General features: G+C 40.2%; 2 protein-coding genes across 8 annotated transcripts in view; one reads left to right on the top strand and one right to left on the bottom strand.

The window, feature by feature from the left end:
• dnm2a (dynamin 2a) overlaps nt 1–15,575 on the bottom strand; it is a 31,396-nt gene extending 15,821 nt beyond the window's left edge. For 3 of the 7 annotated variants that reach the window (XM_085454439.1, XM_085454437.1, XM_085454440.1), the window contains exons 1-10: nt 15,093–15,574; nt 5,849–5,922; nt 5,479–5,628; nt 4,122–4,325; nt 3,109–3,207; nt 2,852–3,012; nt 2,605–2,747; nt 2,250–2,385; nt 1,047–1,114; nt 216–354 (exon numbers count right to left, since the gene is read on the bottom strand). In XM_085454439.1, coding sequence (XP_085310565.1) covers nt 216–354; nt 1,047–1,114; nt 2,250–2,385; nt 2,605–2,747; nt 2,852–3,012; nt 3,109–3,207; nt 4,122–4,325; nt 5,479–5,628; nt 5,849–5,922; nt 15,093–15,253 — 1,335 coding nt within the window. In that variant the 5' untranslated portion in view covers nt 15,254–15,574. Of the gene's footprint in view, nt 1–215; nt 355–1,046; nt 1,115–2,249; nt 2,386–2,604; nt 2,748–2,851; nt 3,013–3,108; nt 3,208–4,121; nt 4,326–5,478; nt 5,629–5,848; nt 5,923–15,092 lie in introns of all 7 variants that reach the window. The other 4 variants (XM_085454442.1, XM_085454441.1, XM_085454443.1 and 1 more) reach the window with 2 other exon arrangements.
• Nucleotides 15,576–15,687: 112 nt separating this feature from the next.
• On the top strand, nt 15,688–20,703 carry qtrt1 (queuine tRNA-ribosyltransferase 1). Its single transcript, XM_085454445.1, has 9 exons — nt 15,688–16,037; nt 16,157–16,225; nt 16,338–16,476; nt 16,590–16,784; nt 18,334–18,472; nt 18,774–18,849; nt 18,948–19,057; nt 19,386–19,470; nt 20,174–20,703. Exons 1-9 carry the CDS (start codon nt 15,759–15,761, stop codon nt 20,324–20,326), a joined length of 1,245 nt encoding a protein of 414 aa, XP_085310571.1. The 5' UTR covers nt 15,688–15,758; the 3' UTR covers nt 20,327–20,703.
• The last annotated feature ends 553 nt before the right edge of the window (nt 20,704–21,256 follow it).

Here is a 21,256-nt window from a genome sequence, read left to right as displayed (position 1 = left end):
GCCTGCACACAGAGCTCATGGGGCTGGGTGAAGCCAGGGCAAACTGCACAGAACTTTCCTCTTTATCCTCCTTATAAACACTGGTAGCTTAGCAGAGGCTTCTCTACATCTTCTAAGAAGATGCTAATGTCCTGTGTCAGTTCACCCTCTGGCACACCCATGCTTTCCCCCGCCCAATGTCTCTGGGTCGGGAGATGCTGGACCACCTGCAGTACCTTGTTGGTGCACTGCCTGACTGTGTTGATGAGCTCCTGAATGACCAGATCGATACATTTGAGACAGGGCGTTTTCAGCTTAACGATCTGCTTTTTCACGATGGCCTCAAACGCCAGGTCTGGAGTGAACAGTCCCGTTCTGAGGATGCACAGAGAGACAGAGGCACAGCGGCAGACAGATGGGACAGTTAACAGAGATGTTGGTAAAAAAAAAAAAATAATAAAATATAATTTATATACACACACACACACACACACACAGATGATGAGACACCCCCCCCCCAAAAAAAAAAAAAAATTTAATAAAATAAAAAATACTAAGTAAATACTGACAAACATGACAGGAGAAGTGGAGATGAAGTGCCAAAGACGGCCGAATGTGCGTATAATTAAAAACACACAAGGACAAATGAGATAAGACAGACAGAAGATTTTCATTAAGGAATACACAACAACACAAATGCAGCTAATACAGATACATGTAACACAAAATCGCATTATAACCGAATACTTTGGCAGGCAGTAACAAAAAAAGGAGTGGGTGGCTTTGCAGTGAGGAGATAAAGGGATTGAAAGAACACTGAGGAAAAGTAGAAAAATTTAAAATTCTCATACAACACTTACTGAATACACCAATTTTAATTGGTACTTTTAGTCTATGATTCCAAGGCTTGATTATGGAAATTTGAATTGCAGTAAAATAAAAGCTCTGATGAAGGGAGAAAATCAAGTGTGTGGCTACAGCAGTATTTAAGGTTGAAGCAGAAAAGAGGCAATTATTGAGTTTCTTTTTCAAAGGGAGGAGGATGTTTTTTGTCCCATTCCACTTGCCTGACACCGTGGACATTCTTGATTGCATGGCTGATTTCTCGCCGTAGCTCCTTCTCATCAAAAACAATCTGGATAAAAGAAAAGATATAAAGTTGTTTTGGGGTTTTTTGTATGTAAATCAAACCTAGAAGCCAAACTTTCCAAGTACATGTTGATCTAAATATGATTGATTCCCTGTGTCCGACTTAGGGATGGGTATTGATAAGATTTTCACGATTCCGATTCCATTTTCGATTCTGTTTAACGATTCAATTCTTTATCGATTCTTTTTAAAAAAGGAGAACACTGAGGTCAATTACCTTAAAACTTTGTTTTATATATTCTCTTTGAAGAAAATAGAAATTTAGGAGTAACATGGCCTTACAAACCCAACAGTGAGATCTTAAGAGATCCAGCCTACGGCTCTTCAACGGGGTGTCACAGGGTCCCCAGGAAAAATGTAAAATAATAAAATAAATATTCTTCTGTAGCAATAACAAAGTATAACATAAATTATTCTGTAGCAATTACACAAGAATATCCAGTAATGTCCCTGCCTACAATTAAACACATTCACTTACCGAAAATCGGGGGCATCTGCTGTGGCAAATGGGTGCATGACATTTGTATATCCTGGCCTGAAAGGAGACGCTACCGGTAAACTGCAATGAGAACTGCCAGCATCTGAGCCAGCCAGACTCTGTCTCTCTCATCATGGTCACCTAAATGCAGCGCACAGTAATAGTAGGTTTTGTAATAAGGCAGATCTCACTAACATAATATGCACTGTTAGTTGATTATTTACCTGCCGCATTACCGTTACCGCTGCTGGGTTGAGATTCACGCGTCCGGAGCGGAATTAAAAACGTGACATTCATTAAGGTCATCGCGTGTTTTGTGAGCAAATGCTTTTGCATATTCGTAGTGTTTCCTCCTTTAAATGAAATATCTACTTTGCAAGTTGCCCTGTTGACATCCGTTCTCGTAAAGTATAACCAAACTTTTGAGCATTTGAGCCGCCATGTTTCCTGCCAGGTAAATGACGCTCCGCAACGTGGTGACGTCCTTCGGGACGACTGGAATCGATAAGGAAATCGTTTGCAAAAATGGCAAACAATTCTTAGGAATTGAAACAGTGGGAACCGGTCCTCAACAAGAACCGGTTTTCGATACCCATCCCTAGTCCGACTGCTTGTTTTATGCATGTTATGCCACAGTACTAACCTTGACTAGTTCAAAGGGGAAGCGCTCATGAAAGAGGCGGTTGATCTTGGCACCACCCGAAAGCTCATTGGTGTCCACCTGGTCCCCGGAGCCTTCAATGCACTTCTCAAAGTCCACACCAAACTGCTGCACCATCCTGATGAAGGACACATGTAGCTTTGTGAATACCCTGCTTGCTGTTCATTAAAACAAATTTATCTGTAATAACAGCACTTAACATCAATGGTACAAAAAAGTGGTATTGATTTTAAGTAAAACACGCATTTTATCACAACCTTTCTACTTTTATTTCAGCACAAGATAATTAATGATGCTGTTTGTATTTCTCTCAGGAGAAATATTAATTTGCACGTACTGCAACAAAGCCTTGGTCTTCCGTGTCGGGTCATCTGGACGGAAGTTCTTGTACTCCTCAACCTCCTTCTCTAGGGAGAGAAGCTGACTCTGCAACTTACTGCGCAGACCAGGCAGGGTATCCCTGATGTGGTTGGTCAATTGCTATAGAAAAAAAGGTAGCCTTTTATTTTTAGGATATCGGTGGCATGGCAGAGATAAGATAACATTTTTTAAAACAAAATTTAAAAAGCCAACCACTAGCAAACCTGGTTAAGTGCTTTCTGTAGATGTGGTGTACCCATGCGTTCTGCCATGTGTCTATAGGCTGGGTGAGACAAGAAGAACTTTCTCTCAGCAGCCAGAGCAGCACGAATGTCTTTCCTCCCATCAATGTCTTTCTGACTGCGGTTCACCACACCTATGTAACCTACACACACACGCACACGCACACATAGAGTCATTCCAGGTGTAAAATTAAAGCCAAGTAAATGCATATTCCTGTAAGTATGTGCATAATCCTCACCCCTTCGCAGTGGCAGAAGTTTATTTTCAAAAATATCCTTCGCATCTGTCCCTTCGTCCATCAGATCCAGTTTTGTTATAACACCAATGGTACGCAGACCTGCACATAATTAAGTGTAGTTATACAAACGTTCAGAAATGTGATATTTGTAACCAACATGGAAATAAATTCTTATGATTTACAAATCTCAGAGTGATATTTCATTCAGATAAGACTATAAAAACATGTTATGTGTCTAACTGGGAAAAGGTACTAATTTAAGGGAAAAAAAAGAAAATTAATTTGATGGCAGCAAATGTCCAACAACAACAACAACAACCTGAGACAGGGCCATGTTTACTACGGTGTAGGATCCCTACTTTGAACTTTTAGGAATTCAGATGCTCATCAGTCCTGGGTCTTCTTTACCATATTTTTGATTTAATAATACAGCAAATGTTTTTAATTGATTTGCCTGACCTCAGAAAAGTTTTTCACTTTGCCTCAGTCCATTTTAAATGAGCTTTGTTTTGTGTTCTATTGTAAATAAAATATAGGTTTATGAGATTTAAAAATCATTTCATTTTTTTAAGTTACATTTTACACAGCGTCCCAACACTTTTTGGAATTGGGTTTGTAACCATAGTTCACTACACATTTCAAGCAACTAGTCAATGTGCTCTCCATTTACATGAAAATTAGGGGATTTTTGTGTTATTACTTTAGTGAGGTGATGTTTGTGTATAACTATGTAATGATACTCAAATCACATGTTATGTGTAATTAAATCACAAATCCTGGTAACTCCAAACAGTTCACAACAATACATATTACATCAGTGTCTTTCATCACTGGCAGAGGCCAAATAAGATGTGGAGACTTGCTCCACACTAAAGTGCAGATGAAACAGGAGTAGCAGATTAAAGGTAAGGTAATAGGCATCATAACATGCAATGTTAAAGTGTATTAATTAAAACTTTGGGTTTGGAGGCCTGCTCTTTGAATGTTAGACTACTACAAAGATGCACGCTTACCCTGTGGGTCCACCTCCTTTGCAATCTTCAAAGCATCAGAGTTGGCCAGATCAGTGTTGGCAGGAGTGACTGCCAGGATCAGACAGCTTTCCTTGGTAATGAATTGCAACAGCATATCCCTGATCTGGTGCTCTATGTCTTGTGGCTGATCTCCTACAGCAACCTTAGTCATTCCCGGGAGGTCAATCAGTGTCAGGTTCAGCACTGAGTCATAGAAGGACAGAAGTCAATATAAATCCTAAACACATATTTTTTTTCAGATGAATTAAAGTAGATAATCAGGTTTCTTGAATGAAAAATAGGAAACACCCATACATATCATTGTTTGCTCAAGTAAGGTGTTATTTTTAAGTTCATTAGGACTAAGCACTGACACTGGGTCAGTTCTATTTATTAATACTAGCTAGGCCTGTGACACGTTTTAAAAATTCTTAATTCTGTATTATTTTAAGGGTTTGGTAAACACGTCACACATTAAGAAGTACAGATAAAATTGTAGGCAAGTCCTAAACCAAAAAGGATATCCACCATTTTGAAGTCAAGAGTAAATTTTAGTGCCATTTAGTAACCAACTCAAATGCACACTGTCCAATCTGCTCCACACTAGGCATTCTTGATAAGACTCCACGCATAAATACAACTAAATGCCAATGCCAGGCCACAGTCAGAGCATCATGTACCGGTAACAAGAACAGACATTGTGCGCAAAAGATCATTCAATGTACATGATATTTTCATTGTGGGTTCTACACATGATAAAGGGCAACATGACATATAATTGGTGTGTTGTCCATTACCAACTAGAGGCACAAGAAGTGATCTGTAACTTGACAGCCCTGAAAACACCTACATGCATGCAGGAAATTGCTGCAGCATTCCCTGATTATAGCACACCATCTCAGCATGCAAAGTTGCAATAGCCCTGCAGCTTTACTTTACATTTTGTTATTTACATTAACATGGCTTATCATTCACATGGATGCAACAGTGACTTTTATTTCTTTCTACAGCTGACCCAAAGGCTTTTATTATAAGAACCATCCAGCAATAAGAGAATGACCTTTGGAAAGCTAATTTGTAAAGTTCAAAAGTGTGCTGTATAAATAAATTAACCTATCAGACAGTACTGTGCTAAAACAATGATCAGTTTTAAAGAGAAACAGAGGATTAACATTCACACTCACAGTATGAGCAAAATGCACCCTGAAATAGAATTTATGGTCGTATCTGCAATGGCTTAGAAAAAAAAAAGGGTGTGGGGGGTAATGGTCTTAATATGTACATGAGAGCAAAGAGTTTTAAAAAATGATTTTCTGGACTTTGTGATTAAAGTTTCAAAAAGACTTGTGTCCATTACCGTGTGGGGAGTACACCCTCAGGTTAATTGGGATAGGAGAGATGCCTTTGTTGGAGCCTGTTATCCTGTCGGTCTCTGCCTCAATTTCTGCCCGCACTTCATCAAAATCCACGAACTTCTTTCCTTTGCAGTGCAAGAATTCAGCATATTCTACACACAGTGACAGGGTAACGTTTACAAGGGAGATGGGGAGACAGAGGACAAAGGGAACAAAAAGGAAAGGGAGAGCGAGAGAGAAAATATTAAATGGATGAAAGCAGCAAATAGAAGACAGTGTGCCTAGCTTGAGGCATTGTGACCGAGAGGCCATATGCAGGGCAGCTACAAAAGGAGATTGGGATGTGGCTGTGTACAGGACTGACATACTCACCTGCTTTATTGTTGATCAGCTGCAAAATTAGAGGTCTGCGGGTCACAATGCCTGAGCCACGTGGAAGGAAGTCCCTGAGTGAAAGAGACAGAGAGAAAAAAATAAAAAAAATAAACACCAGATACTTTGTAAAGGTGACACAAAAGACATAATACAAGCAATCAAGATGAAAAGAAAGAGACAGGAAGAAAGAAAAAGTTACATCAATTCTTTACTGCACTCAATGTCCATTTCCCCACTGTTTGGCCTCTGGTAAATTGATGGGCACAGGAGAATTTCACGCCTCCAACTTCACTCACAACAAATTAAATGTGACAAAGTCATTTTCTCTCATCATTACAGCAAGACAGACCAATACAGGCACACCCACTGCTGCTAGTATGAGCAAAATGCACCCTAAAACAGAATTTATGGTCATATCTGCAATGGCTTACACAAACTTCATTTTTCAATTTATGGATCTCCTTTCATAATGAACCAAACAGCGTGTAATTATAATGCCATCTAAGAACAGATCCCCCAGGACGTCCACAGACAGTGATCCTTAGAACACAATGAAGGCACCTGTGCTTATCTTACCGCTTTAAATGCATTTGCGATTCACAGTTCAATGGTTTGCAAACAGTTAAACTAATATTTGATGCAATATCTTAAAAAAGAAAAACAGAAAAAAAAAAAAAACTAGACAAAGAGGAAGCACACATTAAACCAGTAAAGTCTCACAAAGGCTTCAGTGTGTCCTCAGTAAACGGAGGTTTTCAAAAGCTTTGAGTCACTATGTCGCAATTAGGCTAAGAACACAACTTTGAGTCCCCAACTTTCTTTGTAATATTTTTAAATGCCAGCATCGACCAATAACCAGCTAAGCTTTTATTGTAACACAGGAAACAATGTTTTATCACTGAGGCACAACAGCTTTGGAGAAATTTCTAATTAGATTGTCGAGTTCATGGGCTACAATTTAAAATTTGTTGTCTGACAAGAGAAAAATATGACTACAGTTTCAGTCAGAAATATTCAACCTGTAAAACCTGGAAAAACACTCTAGTGATGGGATTCATATTTTATGAAAAGATTAACTAAAACCTTGATGCTCCACTTAGAAATAGCACCGATTCGGAAGATAAAAATTGAATAGAGCGTGGCAGAGTACAAAACGGATAAAGAGACTGGATTAAGAGAAGATACCATTACTTGACTTGTCAAAAACAAATTATCCTGAAGTAAGTGCATTAAAAGCTTCACGACTAGCATTAATACTTTTAAAACCAAAGGTGGACAGGCGCCACTCTAAATGTCTGAAAGTGTGATGGCAGGGAAGCCAGTCTTGACAAGACCACCAGCAGGTCTCCTGCTGAGATATCACATAAGCCCCAAGACCAAGCACAGATGGACAGGCTTTATAGCTAAATCTTTAATTTTCATGGAGTTGGTAACTGTGGAACCTCGATCCCTCTCAAAGCAGATGAATAGGCTGAAAGACTGAATTTAAAAATAAATAAAATAAATAAATAAATGATAAAAATAAATATGAATCGACTAGCTCAGCCCTATGACACAGACCACGCCAGATACCCACAGAGAGTTGTGTGGTTTACTGAATGCAGTTGTAGGTTCAATAAAATTATGCAACTTATCATCTGTATCAATAGTTCAGCAATTTTGGAATACATTTATTCTTCTCCTCACCAAATAGTTTTGCCTTTTCTTCAACATCGAGAAAAGTTTCCCCCTGTAACATTTAAACTTGTGTATAATGCTTCCAGCCGTGTCTTGAAACTTTTTGGTGTAACAAGAAAATCTTTTCACTTCTGTTGTATGTTTCTTTTATGTTTAAAACTCAGCTTGAAGATGTGCATAGGCGGTGCATTTATCTGTATTACAGCTAAAGAAAATTCAGTGTTGTTATGATTATCCAAAAGCTTACTTCAATTCCAGGGGAGAAGATGTGTGGCAGCAAAGCTGAGGAGGCAACTTTGAGTTTCGACTTTTTTCCTCTGTAATGATGTCTTATGTTATTCTGTCTTGTGTTTTTCGCTTTTAGTGTGCTACATAGCTTGTGTATATAAAATGTCTGGAGTTTGTGTTTTGTAACATAGCAAAACACCTTGTCTGGAGTCAATCCCTTTCTTCTGCTGGTTTATCTACATGAATATAACACATTTACATAAGGCTGCCTTTAAGTCCACCATTACCACTTTCTACAGCCACTTGGATAACTCCACAAAGTGTCAGTGATGTTCAAAGCAGGCCAAATGGCTTGTCTTTTGGTTGTCTTTATGCACTTTTGGGCCTTCTTTGAAAGTGAGTTAAAGAGATGAGAGCCATTCTATTTTTGTTTTGTCTTTAACATTAAATCCTGTAAATCTGTTATGGTAGATGCCAAACACAAAACTATCAACAAATAAGTCACCATTGCATGGGCTTCCTAAATATGAACACGGCAAGGGACAACAACAAAGACGTTAAACTTCATTGTATCGATTTTAACTGAGCATCATCACAAGTTGTAACCATGAAATAATGATTTTTGTTTGTTAGGGTCTTACAAATGTTGGCTTTGGATGTGCAGTTTTTTGACAAATGAAGAAAAGCACATCTCACACTATGGAACATAACATCCTGTTCAAAATTTCGACTGAGTAACATAAATGTAGTTTCACTATCTGTAAACCACTTGAAAAACAAGCCATTATCAGATTCAGATCTCCGGCCTACAGTTTCAGCTAGCAGTTGTTAGATTTTGTGTCAATGCCAGCAACATGTAATGCTTTTCCCACACTAGGCCCCAGGTCGGAGAATAGGTTGAATAGGTGCACCTACAACTGGCTTTCATCATGCCAACTGCAAAATGTAATGCAGTGCATAAGCTTTAGATGACAGCAAACAAACAACGGGTGCAACAGTGCACAACTGAGACACCAAGCTTATAGGAAACAATGAGAAGTTACTCAGTTACCTTTTTTGTTCCTCTTAAAGTGACAGAGTACCTATGGAATTTTTAACCACATGGATAACCCTGCTTAGTCAGCCTTCAGATAAACGCCTCCACCCAGTTTTCTGCAGACCCGTATAAATTTTGAATGTCAAGTCTGCTGCCCTACAAACATACTACATCTGGTGGTAATCAGTATTCCCAGGCCAGGAATACTGCTAGAAGTGATGAGTGCGTCACTAACCCACATCCTCTTTTTCTTCTCATTACCAGGCCTACATGTCTAAGGGCCCTGTGGATGAAAGCAATGTGTCACCCACAGGATAAAAGAGGGGAGCTTCCATACTACTCACTGCTTGTTAGGCCTAGACTGTGATCAAACAGTGGGGAATATACCAAACCTTCTCACCAGTTGACCAGGGGTCAGCAAAAATCCACAGGTCAGTGGTTCACCACTGGTGCTGTGTAAGGCAGAAAGCTGTGGATCAGATTTAGAGAAAAAAAAAAAAAAAAAAAGAGGAGAAGAGAGAAAAAGAAGAAAGCCACTTTGTGCGTTTCAGGTGTGACAAGATTAGATCAGATGTGGAAAATGGTATGAAGAAGCTGTCTAGGGAAGCCAGCAAGCATTGGTGGTAAAGGATACTCTCCACTGACTTCTCGGTAGTGAAATCCCATCTTACGGTCTCTACAAGTGGTCACTGGTAAAAGATCCACAGCAATAAAATAAAGTGCCCATAATGTTTGGTTCAAAGTGCTCTTTTGAGGAGACATACAGCAAGGACAGAATTGAGCCAGTCAGTCTGCGCAGACAGAATTGGATAAACTGCAGTGACATATTGAAAAGAAGCAAGAGGCCAGGGTTCCATTATTGATGCGCTGTAAATGATAGAAGAGGCTGAGCAGCTTGTGTATCATTTGATGCATTATGCATTGCCAAGCAAAGAGCATCAATCCATGCGCTGCCCTCCCTTCATTTGAACACAAGAGAAAGCAAAATCAAGAGTGACTAGGGAAGGGAGAGAATGAGAGCCAACTCCCCTCCCCCTGCCTGCCAGCCCCTATACCCTCTGCCTCTTACAAACAGGCAGAGCAACCCTGTCCTCCTTCTCCTCATGCCTATACAGGGGTACAAAGTCTCCTTTTCAAGCATACAAACCGAAATGAAAAATGCTAAAGTCACAGCAGGTCCTCCCAGGAGGGCATAGCACACAAAAAAAAATGTGTTTGTGGTTTGGTGGGACTTCAGGAGGTCTCTGGAGTGGCTATGAACATATAATTATGGCAATCCACATTCCCGCTCCGCAGTTTGTCAATGAGAGCACGAAGAGCCATTGCCAGGCAGCAAAGTCTCCTGAAGCACTACCAAAATCCAACTGCTTAGTGGAAAATCCCTTCACTCTCTGCCACTCAACTGAGTGTGCTCCTTCTTCTTTGATTGCACTACACAAAAGCATCCATACTTCTGCTTGAATTGCTCAATAATTCCCGCCATCATGCCAGAGTACTTGCAGAAAGGACAGCAAAGCTTGACCATCAACCTTGAGTGAATAGGTTTTATGTCAACATGGTCATATTTTGATAAATGTGCCATGAAATCAAAGCAGAGCAATGTTTAAAATATTTTATCAGATCAAGACAAAGTTCTAAGCTTCAGAGAGTTTCTGACAGTTTCACCTATTCTTGGGTGTTTGTGACGTGTACAGGATATAGTTGCTTGGTATCCAAATTTGCTATTTGTGAAGGGGTAGCTAATCAGAAGAAAGTCAGTTCAAAGGAAGGAAGTCCTTGAAGATAGAGCTAAAGTAGCTTGTTTCAGATGGCGGCTGAAATGAAGAGCTGCACAAAAGGAGATAACAACAAAGCCACTCTATTCTAGTGAGCATAATAGGTCCCCTTTAAACTTAACTGATCAAACACTTAAAAAAAAAAAGTCTGTTTTTGCAGCGTAGTTGTCACAGATCTGATAATAACCTCCGCCCAGGCCAGCTTGCACTACAAGATATGACGTCTTTGCGCCCAACTGATACAATGAAATCACAACACACCAAAGCCAAAACAGAGACATGGGTGTGATCAGCATCTCTGAACTGAAAATACTTGCACTGGTTCATAAACATTTCAGTAGAGTAACACACACAGAAAGAAAATTTGCTTATTATTCAAGATAGTTCTTAACTACACAGATTACTTTTTTCTTTGTAATACCTTAGTATATCTTCTGGTAAGGACCAGTAAATTAACTCAAAGCAATACAGACTATTTTTTTTTTTTTCACTTGTATTTTTATTTTTATTCCAATTTATTCTATTTATCCCCTTCGTATATTTTATTTATATTGTCTCTGTATTTATATATATATGTGTGTGTGTGTATAACTCTGTAACTTCTGTCGGTGCTGTGCTTTTTTGGAAATCGAATTTCCCAGAGGAACCCACCCGAGGGATTAATAAAGTTCTATCTAATCTAATCTATTGTAAATATTTATTTAGTCAATCAAGTCAGTGTTGCAGTAAAACCTGAGGTCACTCATTAAGTTGGCTGGGTGGATAATGTAATAAGATTAGATGCGTACCAACAGACTGAAACACAAGCTACCGTAATTGTCGGGCTATAAGCCGCTACTTTTTGCACAAGCTTTGAACCCTGCGGCTTTTAGTCAGGTGCGGCTTTTCTATGGATTGTCCATGATTTTTGTCATATCATAAGACGATTTGTTTTGTGTGTTCCGCTGTTGTACAGCACTACGTTGCCTGGCGGAAGGATCGGGGTTCAAGAGTGGTATGTTAGTCACATGTCCGTCCGCCAGGCAACGTAGTGCCGTACGAAGTAGCGCAAAAAACAAACTTCAAAGTAGCGGTACGCGTTCAGCGGGAGGCGTGGATGATGAGCGGCGATAAACTTGCGAAAAGCAAGTTATGCTCAACTCCACCGGTGGATTCTGACAGCGTGGAAAAGTGTGAAAGCATCCACGATCACCAACGGATTTTGAAGGGCTGGACTGCTGCATGATGGAGAGGAGGACACTGCCACGGCCCTTCAGAGGGTGTTCGACTCTGACACTGACAACGAGGATTTCTTTGGTTTTGAAAGTGACAACGAAGGAGAGAAGCGGAGAGTGGATGACGAAGCCATCCTGAGCCTGTTTGTATCCGACACTGGAGGAGAGGACTTTGGTGGTTTTAGTGCGCAGGAAGAAGAGAAAGATGGTGGTGAATGACTGACTTTTCTTCTTGTTAAAGCTGTGTCACTGCACCTGAGCCTAAAAGGTAGTCCGAATCTATTTTTTTGGTGTGCTGTAGGTTACCGTTATGTACCTATAACTTGTTTTTCAAAATATTAATAAAAGTGATGTCTCCAAACAGCCATCTCTTTCCTGACAATTCCCTTTGTGCATATTCTCTTACATATGATAAGTCAACATTGAAACACCTGCGGCTTTTAGTCAGGTGCGGCTAATGTATGTACAAAACAGGATTTTCCCCTGATTTTAGCTTGTGCGGCTAATATTCAGGTGCGCTTTGTAGTCCGGGAAATACAGTAATTTATTAAACAAACTTCTCCCCAGCAAGAATGTGGATCAACCACGCAAAACATATTTGTCTTCCACACTAATGCTGTTGAAAGCAGAGGCCAAAAGAATAGCAAGTTAGGTCACATGATCCCAAAACCAGCCCAACGTTTTCCCTCTCCAGTGAAACCAGGAAATCTAAAGCAGAAACCAAGCAGCAGCCGACGTGCTTTTTGTGGCGGTCAAACATTTGCTAAATTAATAGTGAGGCGGTGAGGTCACTTGGCACCTGTGGATCATGACATCAGCATGAAGTTCAGGTGAGAGAGAGAAAGCGAGCAGCTTTTACAGTCTGTGGCAGAATCATCACTCCATTGTCCCAGTTGTTTTCCCAGCAATAAGTGACACTGTTTCTATTGTTGCTGGTACGTCAAAAGGGGGGGGGAAAAAACAAACAAAAAAAAAAAAAAAACAGAGGGATTATTTTCATCCCATAGGACACAGATATGAAGCCAGCCTTTTACACACAACATGCACCTCACCAAAGAAAAGATCTCAGTCACTGGGGAAATTACAGATCAGCCATTACCGAGTGTAACAGAAGCTCAGTACTCATGGTGAAAAGAAAAAAAGAACACCACAAAAAAAAAAAAAAAAAAAATTAAAAAGGCGAAACCACAGAGAATTGCAAATGAAGTTTTCCACAACACCATTACACGCATCATTTTCATCTGCTTTGAATTTTTTTTTTTTTAAATGAGTAGAACACATGGTACAAGGTTTAGGTATCGGTTCAAACAAACCTTTTAGTCAACAATGACTCATGAGTTTGCCCAATGCTTTAGCAGTGTACAGCAACTCCTAAAGTGTGCCTAGCCTGACTTATTTTACTACTCTAAATGATCTGCACAGCAGAAGGAAATTAAATTTTCCCCAAATCAACCACTGATCTGTTTGAATCTCAGGACACCTATACGTAGCTTTGCCAACATACAGGTTTAGCAAGGGTTTTACAAGTGAAGTTAAAAAACAATTCAACATGTTCCTCCATTTGTTTCCAGTAGCCATGCCTCACAGGTGCCAAAAACAACCCAGTGTTAGCATCCCAATTGTGGTGTGTGGCTCACAGTGGCACTAATCCTGTACACAGCACTAATTGGATAATCAATAGTCCTCATATGGTTGTGTTTTTAGGTGTCATTTTAAAAATCAAGAAACAGCTGTTACATGTCAAAATGCCCAATGGAGGGAACAAATTCCAAGATCCGTGCTTCGAGGTTGAAGTAAGATTGTTTCAGCTGGTCAGCCCTCATTAAATTCACCCGCACAGCATCAACATGCAAACAGAGTAAATGGTGTTCTTTTCAATATTAAGCACACCTTATGAAAGGTACATGAAAGTGAACAGCCTACAATGCTACAATAATTTGTCAGCACATGGATGTATGTTTGCCCTGTAAACACGCATAAAGTGGAAAACCAGCACGATAGCAAATCACGGTCACCATGAAATGTCTCAAGTTAATTGCTGCCGATTTGTGTTGAGTGTTCTCCCAGCACAAAGTCCCACTCGTCCGAATTACTGCACACTGAGTGGAAGTCTAATCTGCATGCATGTTCTTGCCCGAGAGTAGTTACAACATGCTCTTGTCTCCGTTTTTATAACCAAAAGCCTATGTGCATTCAATCTTGATAGCCAATGTGCCTTCTCCAGTCTGCCGACCAGCCTGCATACGTGTGTGGGTTGGGCTACACACTGATTGTCTCTCAAAGGAGGTGAAATCCTGTTAAACAAGCTACTACAGAGCAAACTTGTTATGTTTCTTTTTACTGCAGGGTGATCTCACTCATTGCTGTTGCAGGCGACAACAACAAGACCAGCCTGATGACAATGATAGAGCCAGTCTGGTAAGGAGGACCGTAGATTAAAAGCAATGCATCTCAAAAAACAGTGATGTCAAGTCTGTTTCTATAATTTCTAAACGTTGGCCAAAAACAGAAACAAAAGAGGAAGCTGGTAAGGGAAGTTATGTCTGCTATGTTGAGGAAATGTCAGCACTGTAAAGAGAGACAGTCTGCTTTGAGGTCAAAGTTTTGTGTCAAAATACAATAAGTAGCTGTAAAAATACAAGTTAGGTGACTTTCTGCCTACACTGCGATACCCCTTTTATTCCATACACCTTGCCAGTTACCATCCAATAAAACTCCCTCCCTTGTAAAACAAACAGTCATCCCTCCATCTTTTAAATTTGTTGGTAATATAAATTCTGCAGGACTCTCAGGGTGTGGCCTGTAGTTATCAATATGAGAACAAAAGGGGGAAAAGCCCATTAAGCTAGATTACAGGAAAGATTACGTGCACTAAGGTCTATTGAAAAAATGGCAACCCAGAACAAGCCTTTAATCATATTAAAACATATTGGGCAGGACAAACGAATTTATCAGCAAATGCAAGACAACAGTTGGTGGTCCAATCGAGTTGGGGAAAAAAAAAATTGTATGAAGTAAAGAAAAGAGAGAAAAAGTAAGCTTCTTTTTAAGATCGTAACACAAATATCACACTACATAAATACACAAGAACAGTATGTATCTGAAGTTGTTGAATCTACAGCGCAAGTGCGTAAATCAATATTGACGTTACGTTCTGGGAAAGTGACATTAGCTTAGCTTTATGCGACTGGCATTTCCAAAAGTACCGTACCTCCCAGACCAAAAAACGGGCTGTTTGACAACGTACGACCAAGCATGGCCTGTTAGAAGGGCGTAACACTACACTAGCTCATTTAACACTTATCACTTACCTGCCAACGAAATTCTCCAAAACCGAGCTTTTTCCAGCGCTCTGCCCACCGACCACCGCGATCTGAGGAAGGTCTAAATTACAACTCTGGCCAATGGAGCTGAATGCGTCTTGAAGCTTGTTGATGAGGGGAATCAGGTCTTCCATGCCCCGGTTCCCCATGGCTTCGTGAGCTTGAAGAGCCCCTTCAATTCAACACAGACCAGAGGCTAATGCTAGCCGCGCTAGCGAGCTCAGTAACGTTAGCTTAGCAGCAAGGTGCTCTCGGGTTACTCTAGAGTGCTAAAACCCCGCCTCTTCAGCTCGGGCTTTTATTCACTTTTTGAATACTTGTGCGCTTCCCAGTAATGCAGTTCACACCAATATCATATCGTATAATAACAAAACGCCTCAACTAAATACCCAGGCAGTCGAAACGGACGGAAAACTCGCAAGCAAAACTTCCTCTACACAAACACCATCCGGTCACAGAAGATGACATCCTATCGGTGCCGGTTACTATAGCCCCGCCTCTCTTGCACAAATAAAAGCGGTTTATTGGCTAATGTTGCTGCCGCTTCACCAAACTTCGTTTTGATTGGACGTCTTAACGCTCGAATCAGATAATTCTAATTGGTCGTCACGATTGTCAGTTGGACGTCCGTTCATGTCACGTGATCGGTAAAACATGGCTGCCCCCATAGAGTGTGGGGCTCATACAGAAACTATAGAGAACAACATGTCCCTAAAGAAAGCTTTGTCTCCTCTCTCTTTGCGAATTGTTGCTGAATGCCCAGTAACTAAAGCGAGAGCCTGTGATCTAATACTGCCGCATAGCACCGTTAGCACCCCGGTTTTCATGCCCGTCGGGACTCAGGGGACCCTGAAGGGAATCACTGTGGATCAGCTGGAAGATCTGGGATGTCGGATTTGCCTTGGAAACACATACCACCTTGGAATGAGACCGGTATGCAGGTTTGCTATAACGCAAATTTAATTTTTATCTCGTGTTTTACTGGGCATAAACCATTTGTTGACGATTTCATGTCAGTTTTCTTGTGTAAATGTCTTTTCTGCTGCCTAAAGGGTCCCGATTTGATTGAGAAAGCCAATGGTTTGCATGGGTTCATGAACTGGAAGAGAAATCTTTTAACTGTGAGTTTAACTTCACATTTTATTTGTCATACGTGGATGACAAATAAAAGTACAACATGTGACTGGAAACTTTTGTCTTAAAAACCACGCGTTCCTTTTTCTTTGCTCACAGGACAGTGGAGGGTTTCAGATGGTGTCTCTCGTCGAGCTCTCCGAAGTTACGGAGGAAGGAGTCAAGTTCAGGTCCCCCTACGACGGCAAAGAAATCTTACTAAGTCCTGAGAAGTCTATCAGCATACAGAACAGTCTGGGTCAGCAAGGAGTAAAATAACTGACTCAGCATTAACCAGCAGATACTCTGAGCTTTCGTCAGTATTTCTGTGGCTGACGGACAGCACCTCCATGTTTCTTTGTGTTCTTCCAGGGTCAGACATCATGATGCAGCTGGATGATGTGGTCAGCAGTACTGTGACAGGACCACGGGTAGAAGAGGCCATGCATAGATCCGTTCGCTGGCTGGACCGCTGTATAGCAGCCAATAAAAATCGAGACAAACAAAACCTCTTTGCCATCATTCAGGGAGGATTGAATGCAGAGCTGCGCAAGGCCTGTCTAGATGGTAAAAAAACAAACAAACAGAGGCTGATGCTGACACTGAGATTCCTTTAATGATAAATATATTTTGGCTGATGTGCTTTACAAACGCACATTGATATAAAGGCTGAAATTTGACTGTTAAGTCCTTTAAGATCCCCCGTTTGTGATCGGATTGATCTAAAATTGGCAGGCATGCTGGAAGAAAAGCACACAGGGAAATGTTCTTGCTTTTTGATGGTACTATCTTATATATTCAGACAGTATGTAAGTTAGGTTAAAGTGGGGGAATTATTAGTTTTGTTTATCACAAACTATCAGTGAAATGTGAAGCTGCTGATGCATCCTCACCACTGTCTGCTCAGATGATGTGCCCTTTGCTACATGTGCTGCAGAGGATATGTGCTGAGTTACAGCTTCTCGAAGAAAACAAAGCCATATTAGACATACGTGGGGTGGGCTAAAATTTGGCACTTTTCGTGGCACTATTCACTGTATTTTTCCAGCATTTTAGAGCTGAAATAACTTAAAATACAGAATATAGTCACATTAAATTCTCCGAGCTGAAAAAACACACTTGGGCTGTGTTTAAAAAAATCAATTTTACACCCGTTCAAATGTCAGAAGTCAAAATCAAATCTCATCTTTTTTCAGCTTGTTTTTTTTTTTATAACCTGCATTTGAGCATCAATATCAGAGAGACATAACAGTTTCAACACCACAGCGTCACCAGTTAATATGTTGTTAATATTCTTGTTAATCAAGTTAATCTTGGTACCCTGGGTTTTTTATGTTTTCTAATAATTCACTGGAGAAAACATCAAAAAAAGCACATTTGTGTAAACTGCACAGGGTTATATTAATACATGAGTTGGGTGTCTGGTCAAAACAAGTTACAGCAAATATATTTACCTAAATTTTGATACCATTTTCTAGCCATGATTTATTCTTTGTCAAATTTTCTAATGTCTTAAAAAACAGTATATCCACCAATATGTACTTTAAGAACCTAAAAACTGGGAAAACATTTCTTTTGGAATAGCTTCATAACACATACCAAGTTTTTTTTGTTTTTTTTTTAACAAGGAAATCTGTTGCTTCTAAGGAGCTCAGGTGGGAGGCACTTACTGGATTTTATTTTATTTTTTTCCATGGACTTACATGACTATATGCTGATGGCCACTAGATCTATAATGTGCTGATACTGGTCAAACTTAACTTAATTAATATGAGTGGGTCTCCATTAACTAATCTTGCTCTTTCACTTTCTTCATGTACCGATATTGAAAATCAAGCTGAATAATTTCATCGTATTTATGAAGGCTGAATACATGCTAAAATGCCTTGATCACTTTTTCCTCTTACACTTATTTCAGTAAGTGGAAAAGTGGCAGCATTAACTAAAAAGTTTACATGTTTCAGTCTATTGAGGAAGCTTATGTGAAACAAAGATATCAGGGCGTGGTGAGGAACTAATCCGAGTTATTTAAAGGGCCATGCAGTTTGGAAAGGGCATCAGAATTCAAGATAAGGGATCAGACTTTCACTTAAGATATTGTTTCTTCTTCCTGTAGAAATGACTAAGCGTGATGTTCCTGGTTTTGCCATTGGCGGACTGAGTGGAGGAGAAGAGAAGGATGACTTCTGGCAGATGGTGACACTAAGCACTGATCACCTGCCTCGGGAAAAACCCCGCTATCTCATGGGTGTAGGGTATGTTTACTGGTTTTCACTGAAATCCATCATGAGAACCTGGTTGTTTACCTCCTGAGCCTGGTTCTGCCAGAGGTTTCTTCCTGTTAAAAGGGAGTTTTTCCTTCCCACTGTTGCCAAAGTGCTTACTCATAAGGGGTCATATGATTGTTGGGTTTTTCTCTGTGTGTAATATTGCAGGGTCTACCTTACCATATAAAGTGCCTTGAGGCGACGGCTGTTGTGATTAAATAAAATGTAATTGAATATTGGCTGTGGTACATTTAACCACGTAATAAATTCACATGGTCATGTGTTGTAGGTATGCTGTGGATCTGGTGGTATGCGTCGCCCTGGGATGTGATATGTTTGACTGCGTTTTCCCAACACGCACTGCGGTAATCCGTCTTTACCTTCTGAGAAATCGCATTAGGATCCACAACTGACTTCAGATGTATTTCATTCTGTTCTGACAGTCATGGTTCTTTTCTCTCAGAGGTTTGGCTCTGCCTTGGTGCCCTGGGGAACTCTCCAAGTGAAACATAAGCAGTATGCCAAAGATTTCCAGCCCATAGACCCAGACTGCCAGTGTCCTACCTGCAAGAAGTAAGTCAGTTTGCCAAAGCATTTTCTTTACTGTGACAGAAATTGAAGCCTAGAAAGTTCTTTTTAGTGCCCTAGAACAGCTCTTTTAGCCAGCTGGCTCTTATTCTACCTGTTTTCATTTTATATTTATTTATTTTGAGAAAATTAAATCTAGATAATAACATCTTTGAAGACTAGCAAAAATAAGTCCTTTGGCATCACTTGGTCTAAAATGTCCTGCAGACAAAAGCAGAGTGTTCTGTGAAAGGAGGAAGCTCAAAATCTGGGTAGGCGGGGGGTTTATTCAGCACTTAAATAATGTAAATAATGTCTGCATTTCCTCTTTCAGGCACAGTCGAGCTTACCTGCATGCTCTGTTTAAGAGTGACACTGCAGCCATGCATCACATCACTATCCACAACATCGCCTACCAGGTCAGTTCGAGCAAAATCTTCTATGACTGACAAAGTACAGGTTTCTTTATTTTATTCTGACAGTTTTCTCATGTGCTTCAAAGCAGGCGACATACTAAAAAGGCACATGCATGGAATAAATCTGACGATTAATCAGTTTATTATTCTCCTGTATCTGCCATCTTCAGTCAATAAGCTTGAAGTGCGACATATTTTTCACAGTATGTTTGAAAGTTGAATTTCTCTGGCAGAAATATGAAGAAAAATGTCTATCTTTTCAAATTTATGTGACGTGACGATACCCTTCTCTCAGTGATGGCTATTAAATCCTTCAGTATGGTTTGTGTGGCAGGAGCACAACTCGTTTTGTTGCTTTGACATAATCAGAAGCACAAAAAGCCAAATATTCTTACAGATATGTCGCCAAAATGGGTGTTAGGAAATCGTAACCAATATAATCCAATCGATTACGCATCCTATTTGTTTGCTGGTTCTTTTTTTTCTTTTTAAGCCACTTGTATGGTGGTTCTGGAGTGTCCAGGAGTGATGGTTGATGGTTAATGCCTCATTAACTTTTTAATGGATCGCTGCAAAACATTAACATACTACCTCAGAGGACACTGACCTGTAGCTGACCTTGTGCACAGCAGAAGATCATTTCCCACTGCAGATCAATAAGAATCGCATTATTTTTCCTCAGTTCATCAATCATTTGTCTTTGCAGCTCACGCTGATGCGCTCTGTGAGAGAGAGCATTGTGGAAGGCCGCTTCCCTGAGTTCATACGGACGTTCATGAAGCGACTGTTTCCTTCTGGTGACCAGTACCCCAGCTGGGCTGTGGATGCTTTAGCTTCTGTTAACGTTACTTTGGACTAGAAGCTGGGAGATGACTGTTCGCTATTCATCTCAACTGACAGATTTTATATTGTTTTAAATGACTTTTTTATGGCTGATTGTTTTCTACTCTTTGTCTGTATTTGTATATGAATTGCTTGTTTTGTTGGCGGTGAGGAGAATGGCTTTTGATCTACTGGAATAAAGCCGATTGTCCCTTGCAACAGGCTGCTTTACGCAGCCTCTGCAGATTGTCCTCAGAGTACACATTATGGTAATGTTAGACTGAATGCAGTTTAAATGAGGTTTGAAACACATGAACTATTTCCTCTGATATCCGCAGACAGTTTTGTGTTGTTACCATGGCTACACAGCCAGGCTCACCCACTTGAAATTAAATATTTTTGCCTTCCTGTCAACCTCTTTAATGTTTTAATGGCTAAGTGTATTACAGAGGTACCTTTTTTTTTCCTTTTTACCAAAGGCAGAGTAATAGTCGACGTGTATATATTCTCAGCTTTTAACTTTAATTTTAACAGACAAATTGTTGTCAGCTGTTTGCAAAGATGAATGAAGATTGCTTCCTGATTGGCCACCAGAGGGCGAAATGGATACAACTACTGCAGGCTTACGACAACCTGAATATGTTTGTGCAAGTTTCCTAATTGGGGAGAAAGTTAATCTGTCTAGAAGCGCAAAATAACAAACATTTACATTTAGATGAGTCATTTGAGTTTACAAACGCACTGACGCCAACGTGCTTACAATCCAAGCCCAACATCGATCAAATCAACCTTAGGTGGCAGTAAACCTTTTGACGTTTTGGTTTTGTGTGGAGCCCACGGAGAGGCTGCTTTATCAATATTAATCCATGAAAGTTAATTTGAATAACACCTGTTGTCTGCGGCTTTGGGTCAACAGGCCTCTTAAGCACCGTATTTGAATTTCATCACCTCTTCTGTTGTGACCAAG

This window comes from Copadichromis virginalis, linkage group LG4 (genome assembly GCF_057382275.1).
Source record: "Copadichromis virginalis isolate Kocher_CV1m ecotype Utaka linkage group LG4, C_Virginalis_male_GT1.1, whole genome shotgun sequence".
Classification (NCBI taxonomy): Eukaryota; Metazoa; Chordata; class Actinopteri; order Cichliformes; family Cichlidae; genus Copadichromis; species Copadichromis virginalis.
This window is presented reverse-complemented; position numbering and strand designations above follow the sequence as displayed.

Bases quoted from the DNA above. Each gene is read 5' to 3' on its own strand.
- qtrt1 (XM_085454445.1), top strand. From the start codon at position 15,759: ATGGCTGCCCCCATAGAGTGTGGGGCTCATACAGAAACTATAGAGAAC. The intron at 16,785-18,333 runs GTAAAAAAACAA...TTCTTCCTGTAG, and splicing joins GCGCAAGGCCTGTCTAGATG to AAATGACTAAGCGTGATGTT. The intron at 19,471-20,173 runs GTCAGTTCGAGC...TTGTCTTTGCAG, and splicing joins TCCACAACATCGCCTACCAG to CTCACGCTGATGCGCTCTGT.